The sequence below is a fragment of the Salvia splendens genome, chromosome 15 (genome assembly GCF_004379255.2).
Source record: "Salvia splendens isolate huo1 chromosome 15, SspV2, whole genome shotgun sequence".
NCBI lineage: Eukaryota > Viridiplantae > Streptophyta > Magnoliopsida > Lamiales > Lamiaceae > Salvia > Salvia splendens.
This window is the reverse complement of record NC_056046.1, coordinates 28,904,804-28,916,168: the sequence shown is the minus strand read 5'-3', so window position 1 is coordinate 28,916,168 and position 11,365 is coordinate 28,904,804. Positions and strand designations below refer to the sequence as shown.

At 40.8% G+C, this 11,365-nt stretch overlaps 2 protein-coding genes across 2 annotated transcripts; one reads left to right on the top strand and one right to left on the bottom strand.

The window, feature by feature from the left end:
* Positions 1–2,692: 2,692 nt before the first annotated feature.
* LOC121769274 (probable serine/threonine-protein kinase PBL7) lies at positions 2,693–5,605 on the top strand. Its single transcript, XM_042166019.1, has 6 exons — positions 2,693–3,573; positions 3,909–4,166; positions 4,246–4,424; positions 4,513–4,592; positions 4,658–4,805; positions 5,105–5,605. Exons 1-6 carry the CDS (start codon positions 3,162–3,164, stop codon positions 5,435–5,437), a joined length of 1,410 nt encoding a protein of 469 aa, XP_042021953.1. The 5' UTR covers positions 2,693–3,161; the 3' UTR covers positions 5,438–5,605.
* Positions 5,606–5,625: 20 nt separating this feature from the next.
* LOC121769275 (polcalcin Aln g 4-like) lies at positions 5,626–6,080 on the bottom strand. The gene has a single exon (XM_042166020.1). The coding sequence runs from the start codon at positions 5,968–5,970 to the stop codon at positions 5,713–5,715; it is 258 nt and encodes an 85-aa protein (XP_042021954.1). The 5' UTR covers positions 5,971–6,080; the 3' UTR covers positions 5,626–5,712.
* Positions 6,081–11,365: the final 5,285 nt, after the last annotated feature.

Genomic DNA, 11,365 nt, shown 5'->3' with positions numbered 1-11,365 from the left:
GTGACAATTATTATGAAACGCATCGAAATGGAAAAAAAGTGATAATTATTATGGAACCGAAGGAGTAATTATTTAGACATTAATTGCATGGCTGCCCACTCAGTACACAATGTGTCCACGCTGGACTCACTTTGATTGTGGATTACTGGATTTTCACTTCACAAGACTTCAACCTTATCCATATAAAAATAAAAAGAGTCAATTTTTTAAATATCACAAAAAAACAACATTTTGTAATCGGATGATAATTGCTTTTTTTAAGTGTGTGATTTGATATTATAATTTCAATCGTTATAAGATCAACCAAAAGTGTACTAAATTTTAGTATAATTTAAATAGCTATTATCTCATATAAAAATTTGTATTTAAAATTTATTATGTATTTGTGTTTTTATTATCTTATAAATTTGTAGAATAAGTAAAGAAGGCAAGAACATTGAAATATTATCTTAAATAAATATATAAATATATGATTTTTATAATTTCAGCAACTGACTAAATCAATTTTTTGGTTCTGTTTGAACAACCAAAGTTCCCCACAAATTTCTTAGAATATAAATATCAACAACGATAAGAAAATAATAAAATAAAAGTTCTGTCTAAACTTAGGACCCCATCCTTCACAACGAATATAATCCTTTTATGAGCATGAAATTGTTTGCATTAATTTTTTTTGTCAAATGAGAGAGAACCAAATAAAATATAATAAGTAGAAATAATGATGTTTCAATTTTTGTAAATTGATCATTTTTGTTGTAACGAATAAAGAAGGAAACTGATTATCGAGTATGAAATATAAAACAATAAAACGAACAATGATAAAAATCCATGAGTTCTATCCTAAAACCAATTGGTGATAGGAGGAGGGGCCCATGAAACTTATATACTAGTTTCAGTTTTATCTTGACACCGATGTGAGACAGTTATATGTTATATTTTTAGTTTCAATTGTCAACACCCTCCCTCAAACCCTTCAAGGTGAACCTTGGAGGGGTTGGACTTTTTTCTAATCGATTAGACAATCGGCCCAATTTTACCTTGGAGGGGTTGGACTTTTTTCTAATCGATTAGACAATCGGCCCAATTTTTTTTTCGATCGGTTGGACTACTTGGCCCAAATTTTTAAGTCCAGATATAATTTTTAAGTCCAGATATACTGCTGGTCAGTCATTTTTTCGGTTTCGGCCCAGATATACTGTTGGGTCAGTTAAGTTTGACCCACAGTCGGCGACCCGCTCTGATACCATGATAGAAATCCATGGGTTCTATCCTAAAAGTAATTGGTGATAGGAGGAGAGGCCGATGAAACTTATATACGAGTTTCAGTTTTATCTTGACACCGATGTGGGACAGTTATATATTATATTTTTAGTTTCAAATGCCAACAAACAAGCATACGCCAATATTCAGTAAACTTTTAAGTTTATGTGCAAAATGAAGTGAATTAAGCTTGTAAAATATGGAGAAAAACTATTGGTGTGGTTAATTTGAGATAATTAACCGTAAAGAAAATACGTCCCTTTGTGTATGAATGTTGATTATTTTCATGTGGATAAACGTATGTGATTCGTGTAGCTACATCAAAATAAATGATGTAATTGAATTTGACAATTCGTAATAAAAGAAGTGAATTGGATTGCGTATAACAGTAATTATCACATGTTGTCCCACGCAACTCACCTAGTTTTAGTGATTCATACGTGAATAATTTGCCAATGAAAATTCTAGTTTTATTTAGAAGTCAGCTTCAGAAGCAAAAAAAACAAGCATTAATTTGCTAAGTTCGACAAATATATTATATGTGGGGACGATTTATTGGTACCGACACTTGTCTAATGTGCAACCGCCATGCAAAAATTACTAAATTCAAATTATCATTCACCGAAACTCCCCATACCCAAATTTCAGTATATATAGAAAACTACAGTGTATAATGTTATGTTGTACCGGGGTGTGATCCGTTGCTAACTTTTCTTAAATTGCTAATTTGTCAACTCATCAACAAAATGTCAACACCATGATACTGAAATGTCAACATAAACATAAGTTAGATATTTTAATACATTGTGTTGACATTAATATTTAAATGTCAACACAGTTTATTAATACAAATATGTGTTGACATTTTAATGTGATGGTGTTGACATTTTTAAAACACTACGTTAATGAGTTAGCAAGTTAACAATTTAAGAAAAGTTAGCATTATAACGCACCCATGTGTTGTAAACACAAAATGCTAACCGTGCAATGACCCATGAAATTTCACTTGCAGACATGCCAATCATCTTCTTTAGGAAAACTTCCTTTTTGATTTTAGTTTTTTTTGAAATAGATGGCTTTTAGTTTAAATAAATGAAGTTGGATATATCATAGCAATATAATAGTAACCCCCAATTGTCATTTTCGGATCCTTTGCTAGATGTGTGAAATTGGATCGGATTGTGTTATCGTATTCAATTTTATACCAATGTCAGATTCTATGTACTCTTCACAAAACTATATAGAAATGTATCTAAAAAGAATTAGTAACATTTCTTCTCTCTCTTTCTTTCACTCTTTCTGTCAGTTGCAATTAATTATCGTAATTCATAATGTATTTAATGATGGAGAATTAACTAAAATATGGCTGCACGTATTAGAATATATATAGAGTTATAACATTAATTAATGAATTTGAAGGCGAAGACAAGGCCATCTCCTCTGTCAAGCACGGTTGTTGGGGTAACTAGTAATTGGGTGGTCGCCAAACTGAAATTGCACCTAAAAAATTAATTCTTTTAATCCCAATCTTGAATATCCTCGTTTCCCCTCAAATCCTCCACACCAAATCATTAATGGCATCTTCTCCAAATAATGTGAATTCAATTGTATTCATTCTCAATCTGAATATTTTTCTTGCATTATAGTAGTTGCACTTGTCTCTTCCAACACCACCAAACATTGTAATTTGTTGTTCTACTACTATTAATCCTTGAGTGGAAAGGGGTTTGTATATTGCCATTTATTCTTCTCTTCTCTTCTCTCACCTTCTCCCATTATTCTGTATAGAGATTTACCAGACGCCCTTTTTTAAACAGATATCTGTATCAATTTCCCCAATTCTTTCTCCCTTTTCAATCTTGACGGCTTATTTCTTTAAAGCAAAGTTGATTGAAGATAAAATGACTCAAGCTTTGTGCGGTAGTGATCATGAGAGCTCTGAATTTGAGGTGAAGTTCAAGTCTTTGTTGTACAAGATGTTCTGGGATTTCGGCTTGGGTTGTGTTATCCCCCGCCGCGAGAAGGGTTTGGATCACAACAAGGCGTGGTTACTGGCGGATGCCGGCGGCTGCGCGGCGGAGGAGCCGCACTCGGTTCACTCCTCTTTTAGGTTCAGCTTGTGCTCTCAGGTTGAGCTGGATTCCATGACTCTGAATAAAAGCAACACTGCTGCCACAGTTTTAATGGTGAATTTGTCTAAATCACAAGATTTGAAATGGAAAAGAATTGAGTCTTTGGAGAGAAGAAGGGATAATTCTCTGATTAGGTTCAGCTACTCTGATATTCTCTCCGCCACCAGAAATTTCTCCAAAGGTAATTATACAAAAAGTTTCATTTGTCTTTCAGTTTTGTACATGTCGATAACTCTTTGTCTATTTGTGTTTCAGTTTTGTACATGTCGATAACTCTTTGTCTATATGAAGTGCAAAATATTTCGTAATTATTCATGTTGGTACAAAAAGTTTTATCATTGTTTCATATTGGTACAAATATTTCATCATTGTTTTATGGTTCGTGCATCACATAGTTTAAACACATATGGTGAAATGTATTAAAATTAAACATTTTGTATTAATATGAAATAAAGGTGAAACATTTTGTATGTGTTACGTAGTTACGCCTAATTAATTTGCGTTTGTGTTGAGTAGGTAGAGTGTTGGGGAGAGGGGCATTGAGCTGTGTGTTTAGAGGGAGAGTGGGATTCATGAGGACTGCAGTGGCGATCAAGAGGTTGGATAGGGACGATAAGGAGGCTTCGAAGGCGTTTTGCCGGGAATTGATGATTGCTAGCTCTTTGCATAACCCTCACATTGTTCCACTGCTAGGCTTTTGTATGGATGCTGAGATGGGCTTGTTTTTGGTGTACAAGTATGTCTCCGGTGGAAGCTTGGACCGATTTTTGCATGGTATCGTTCAAATCAGTTTTTGTTCGTAGCTTTCTATATGTTTTCAGTGATTTGAGATGCATTTGTTTGGCTATTGCAGAGAAGAAGAGGGGTGTGACTGTGAAGGGTAGTCCGGCTCTTCCTTGGCAGGTTAGGTACAAGGTAGCCGTTGGGATTGCTGAGGCAATCAACTACTTGCATAATGGAACGGAAAGATGTGTTGTTCATAGGGATATAAAGCCCTCTAACATCCTCGTTTCCTCCAAGAAGACGCCTAAAGTAAGGAAGGCAAAATGCCTCGTTTTCTTGTGTTCGTGTACTCTTCCTTTCCTAGCTAGTGTTACCACATTCTCAATGATATTTTCAGTTGTGTGACTTTGGCTTGGCAACGTGGACTTCTGCACCCTCGGTACCATTCCTTTGCAAAACTGTCAAAGGAACGTTCGGGTATGAATCTTTGTAGTTTATGTGAATGATGTTATGTATCTTGATTTTCATATTGGGATGTTTAGGTACTTGGCTCCCGAATATTTCCAGCACGGGAAAGTGTCGGATAAAACTGATGTCTATGCCTTTGGCGTTGTGCTCTTGGAACTCATTACTGGTAGGAAACCGATCGAGTCCAGCAGAGGGCCGGGAGAAGAGAATTTGGTCCAGTGGGTGGGTCTCGACTTTAGCTTTAGCTTCTGTTCTGTTTTCGCGCATTGTTGAATCTTGATTACTATGTTGCATGCTTGTGCGAAAGGGAGCTCGAGCCCATTTTCATTAATTTATCGATATCCATCAACGATTGAACGTTGCTATCTGTTGTTTCTGAACAGAACAACTCTACCATTTCGTAACACATGCATCCTGATGTTCAATGCATGTGGTTGTTCTTACAAATTTTCAAAATATGGTTTTGAATGATTGGTTATCACATGAAAATAATGTTAGTTTTTTCCACTTCTGAATCACAGGCAAAGCCCCTGTTGCAGCAAGGAGGTGTAGAAAAGCTGCTAGATCCACGGCTAGGATTCACCCCGAAGAGCATGAGTCAAGTCACGCGGATGGCACGAGCTGCGGCCGCTTGCATAAACAACGAGTTGAGGAGGCCCGAGATGGGAGAGATCGTCACAATATTGAAGGGAAAAGAATCCACTGTCTTAACCAGAAGCAAGACTCTTCTTAACAGTGGTGTGACCGATGCTCACCGCGAGTTGTTGCAAACAAAGACTGAAATGAAGAATCATTTCGCGATGGCCATGCTCGGAGTCGAGCTTGACGACGAAGACAGCCTTTATCGTTGGTGATACGTCGGCCTCACATTTCTCATTTTAGGTCCAACAAGTTTGATTTTTGTACAGAAAGCCAACTTGAATGCATAGGAAGTGGCTCAATTTGACCCTTTATTAGCACAACGTGTATTGTGCTGGCCGTATATAAATAATATAGTAGCATCTATTAAAATTTATAGGAAATGAACAAGCCAAACCAAACCAAACCAAACAACAATTTATGTATACGTAACAAAAAGAAATACAATAGTAAAATGAATTCAAATCTATTTTAGAGGAAAATGAAAAAGTTAGAATATCTTGGCGACATCCTTGACTAGTCCCCTATTTGTACGAGCGAATGCGGTGAACTCTTCATAGGATATGAAGCCATCGCCATCGGAGTCGATCTCAACCATCATGTTCTTGACTTCATCGGGGGTGACACAGCCAAGTGTCTTGAGAGCGTCGCCCAGCTCGTTGGCCGAGATCTGGCCATCGCCGTTGGCGTCGAAATGCTTGAAGAGCCGCTCCCGGTCGGCTACATCCTGTGGATCATCATCAGCCATTACTTGTTTTTTGCCAAATTTTTCTCTCTACGAAAATTTGCTACCTTTTTCACTTAATGTAATGTTGAAGCCATTGGGTTAATATGATGAGGTTGTTTGGGTTGGAGGAGCATAAGGTCACCCTTATTTGTAGGGTTGAATTTACTATATTTGTATCTGGGGCCATTCACGTTATCCGCTCAATCTCCCAAAAAATTTATTTATCATCCTTGTGAGTATTTTTTTGTCACATTGTGGATTATTATTATATACTCCATTTCGGACTTGTAATGTCACTATGGTATGTGGACAGCAGGACAGGTCACCTACATATAACTTTGTTTTGGTGTTTACCTTATTGAAGAAAAGCGTTAGCGAGATAGAAACCAAATTATTTTTAATAAAAGGTAAAAACACTTATACAAATAACATTAGTTGAACAAATTAAATTTAATGGATTTTCAGAATCCACGATTAGGTTTAATTTTGTCTAAATATCAACTTTGAAAACTATATATTTAGTAAATATATTATTGATAGAAAAAAATAACTATTAGCTTTTTCTGGTAAAATTTAAAGCATGATTAACTAAAAATGAACTTTTGGAAAAAATATGTTAAAGAACGATTTTTAAAAGAAGGATTAAATCACGACTAACAAAAATAGAGACGTAAGGAGTATATTATTTTTCCTATTTTATTAAAAAATGTAGGAATTTTAGTCATTTTTTATTTATTAAAGACTTGTCCATGTTTATTTTATAGTGTAGTAGAAGTCTAGAAGATGTATTATGGAAGTTGCAATTTTTATTTTTATTTTTATAAAGAGTATTCATATGTTTTATTTTTATTTGTGTACTAGGAAAAGTATTAGGAGATGTTTAGGTGATCTCTACCGATCGAGTTATTCCTAGTTAAATAGAGACCAAATTATTTAGAATCAAAACCTTTCGTTCCCATATGATATTATAGCTATGCCATATCCTTTGAATGCCAAACAGGTGGCAATAGATTTAATGGATAATGTGTTTTAAGTTTCATGGATAATGGGTTCTAGACAGCTTTTTGCATTACATGCAAGGTTGTTAAGGACGTTCTTCTCAACGAGCCGATGAACTTACTTCTCGCGATGTTGCAGCGACCGAATCCTCGACAAACTCGAAGATGGGATCGCGGAGTTGCTGTTGCGGCGGACGTTTTCTGCTTGGCAGCAAATAAACGAGGATTGTTTGTTTCACAAGCTAGGTTTAGAGTAAAAATTTCATTCCTTGAAAAAGAATTGTTGAACGAAACACTCTATTTATAAGACTAAAACCCTAGGGCGATTCGACCTATTTTATGCATTCGGGAAAGAATCGCAAAGAAAACCCGAACGGGGCTTATAGTTTTGGCCCGACTCAAAATACTTAAATCTAATGTAAAATAATAAAGGAAAATCCAAAAATAAACAATTACAAAAAATAGCTAACCTAAAACTAACGCCCCTTTAATTCTTGAATTTGTTTGGACGTTTCAGCTTATCTCGAGTCCTTGTCGTCACCGCGTCGCCCGTCCCTCGATCCTGTCTTGCTTGCTCTATCTCCCGCGGCATCACCAACTCCGTCTCCTCCTCGACATGCCCATTCTCCTCTTGCACCGGAGGTGTTATCGGGGCACTCGTATCAACCCCCCCTCCGTTAAGAATCACCTTGTCCACAAGGTGAATATCGGGAAACCGTCTGCCAATTTCCTCCAACGGCTCCCAAGTGGGCGAGGTGTCGTCATCTTCCCACTTCACGAGGACCTGTTTTTCAGGCTTCCCATCGCGCCAACTGACTCGGTCCTCTAATAGTGCTACCGGTCGTACCACTGGTTTTATTCCCACAAAGTCAGGTGGAAGCTTAACTCCCTTAAAAGGCTCACGTGGAAGACGTTGTGGATTCGACTCCCTTCCGGGAGGCGTAGTCTGTAGGCCACCGGTCCAATCCTCTCCATAATCTCAAAAGGCCCATAAAAGAGAGGGGATAGTTTCGCGGATATCGGTTTAGCGACCGAATGCTGCCGATATGGTTGCAATTTTAACCAAACCACATCCCCGACCTCAAATTCGACGTGACGACGATGACGGTTAGCCCCCTCCATCATCCTTTGTTGTGCTCGTTGAAGGCTACGTCGCAGGGACACCAGCAGTTCACCCTGCTGTCGGATCATCTCCGCAACGTTAGGAGGTGTCTTGGCCAACGTCGGGGATGCCACCAACGAAGGTGGGTGTCTCCCGTACAGAGCTCGGTAAGGTGACGTCCCTAGCCCCGAGTGATGAAAACAATTTAAGGAGAGTTCCGCCCACGGAAGAAAGTTTGCCCATTTCGATGGTTTATCCGCAGTAAAGGCTCGCAAATATTGCTCCAAACCCCGATTGCGGACTTCCGTTTGACCATCTGACTGCGGATGGTAGGCCGTAGAAAAGTGTAGCTTAGTGCCACTCAATCGCATCATTTCTTCCCAAGTCGCGTTTAAGAAAACCGAATCCCTATCCGAAACCAAGGTCTTAGGGAAACCATGGTGCCGGACCACGGTATTAACAAACAACTGGGCTACCCGTAGAGCGTCAAACCTGGTGGGTAGAGGTGCAAAATGGGCATACTTTGATAGCCTATCAACCACCACCATAATAGTTGTATATCCACGGGACTGGGGTAACCCTGTGATGAAGTCCATAGAGACGTCCTCCCAAACCTGTGACGGAACTGGAAGGGGCTGCAATAACCCAGCCGGCTTCCGTGTAGAGTACTTCGTGGACTGGTACACAATACATTCGTCCACAAACTTGGCAACAACCTTGCGCATCTTTGGCCAAAAGAACCCTGCTGCTAGAAGACGGAACGTCCTCTCGTGGCCAGGATGGCCTGCAAGAGGCGAGCTGTGGTGCTCCTCCAATAAGGAACGCTTAGCCTTGGATTCTGCGCTCACCAACACCCTGCGGTTATAATAGATTAAGCCGTATGCCCATGCCAGATGCCGAGGAGCCTCCCCTGCTTTGATTTTACGCGCTAATTCCACCAGTTCGGGTCGGGATACGGTCTCGTCGCGCAACACTCGCAGAACATCGGGAATTGGCTTCGCAACGGTGACAAGAAACTGATCTGCTCCATCGTCTGGGGCGGTGTTGTCCATCTCGGCGGACGGGCCAGTCAGCACCGCTCCCTCGGGCTGGGCCTCTTCCGATTCGTGCTGACGGGACAGCGCATCGGCTACTTTATTTGTATCCCATAAGTTTCCGGACATAAAGTTGTTGGTCCGGAGTCTGAACCACTTGCTGAAATAAATCCTTGAGACTTTTCTGATCCGTTCGAATAATGAATTCCCGTCCCTAGAGATAATGACGCCACTTCTGCACGGCCTCAACAATGGCATCCAATTCCTTATGATATGTCGAGGCGATCCGGCGCCGAGGACCCAACTTCTTGCTGAAGAACGCAATAGGGTGATTGCGCTGCATTAATACCGCGCCAATCCCCACATCCGATGCATCTGTTTCCACACAAAACGACAATCCAAAGTCTGGAAGTTGTAAAACTGGGGCCGACGTCATTGCATTCTTGAGCGCTGCAAAAACTGCTTCGGCTTCAGTCGACCAAGCGAAAGCTTCCTTTTTCAGCAAATCAGTGAGTGGAGCAGCGATCATAGCGTAGTGCTCAACGAATCGACGATAGTAACCTGTGAGACCTAGGAATTTCCTTAACTGTTTAACTGTCCTTGGCGTATGCCAAACTGTCATAGCCTCCAATTTTGTGGGGTTCGCCTTGAGCTGGCCATCGGAAATTATATGCCCCAAATATTCGACCATGACACTGCAAAAAGAGCACTTTGATAGTTTCACGAAAAATCTGTTCTTGCTAAGCAACTCTAGAACTCCCGACAAGTGTTGTCCGTGCAACTCGAGTGTCGGGCTGTAGATCAGAATATCGTCGAAGAAGACGATGACACATTGTCGAAGCAACGGCTGAAAAATCGCATTCATGGCAGCCTGGAAAGTAGAAGGTGCATTCGTGAGGCCGAACGGCATCACGAGGAACTCAAAGTGGCCGTCGTGAGTTCTGAAGGTCGTTTTAAATATGTCGGAGTTGCTCATACGGATTTGATGGTATCCTGAACGAAGATCCAGCTTTGTAAAATATTTGGCCTTGCCCAACTCGTCCAATAATTCATCTGCGGTAGGGATCGGGAAGTGATCCGAGACGGTAGCCTTATTGAGTGCACGGTAATCAATGCAAAAATGGAAAGTTCCGTCTTTTTTACGAACCAACAGCACCGGTGAAGAGAACGGGCTTTGACTGTTCCTAATAATTCCCTGCTCCATCATATCGCGCACCTGTTTCTCAATCTCCGCCTTTTGAAAATAAGGGTACCTGTAAGGACGAACATTGATCGGCTTTGTGTTGGGCAGAAGGTGGTTTCGATGATCAAATGGCCGCGACGGAGGCATGCCGCGTGGCTGCTCAAAAACCACTCGGTGTCTCCTCAAAACCTCCAAAATTTCGACTGGAAGATCAGTAGGAAAGTCCTCCTGCATGTTTGATTCGACGGACTCGCCGCCACCGTCGAGAGGTACAATCTCATAGAACTCATGTTCGGCCGCCTGTGCCGTCAACATAGAGAAGGAATGCAATGATATCTGTCTAGGGTTTGGCGTTATGCCCCGTAAAAATACCGCTTGTCCCTCCTTTGTAAACTCCAGCGTCTTCTCAACAAAATCAGCCGAGATTTTCCCCAATGATTCTAACCATTTCATCCCCAGAATAACGTCCGGTCCATGGTGGCCGAGAATATGAAGATCTACCAGAAACAAGGTGCCCTGCAGAGTTAGCTTTGTACACCGAGATATGTGAGTGCAAAGCAATGAAGCGTCGTTTCCTACAAGCACACGGAAAGGGCGAATCGGCGTTAATTCTAACTGCAACTTTTCTGTGATCCGTGGATGGAGGAAGTCGAGCGTAGCACCTGTGTCAATTAACACTCTCACTATAGTTGCTCCCAAAGTCCCCTGAACAATAAAAGGTTTGGAGCTCCCTCGGCCATCCAACGCGTGTAAGTGTGACAAATCTGCCGTAATAATTTCATCCTAGGGACACCGCCCTCCCGAGTCGTTATCCTGGGACTCATCAATTTCATCATCCATATAGCAGAGAAGCTTTATTTTGCAACTGTGGCCAGGTATCCATTTCTCTGGGCAATAATAGCAAAGTCCCCGTCGAGACCTCTCCGACTTTTCAGCATTAGAAACTCTAATCAGGTTTATCCGAGTCCTGTCCGGTTCACGACCCTGCAAGTCGGTCGGTTGGACTGGTAGCGTCCGGCCTCCCATCGTGGGAGTCAGATTCGAAACAGGGCCCGTGGGGAATCGGGGCTCCCTGCCCGGCCATTGCCGGCGAGCGTAC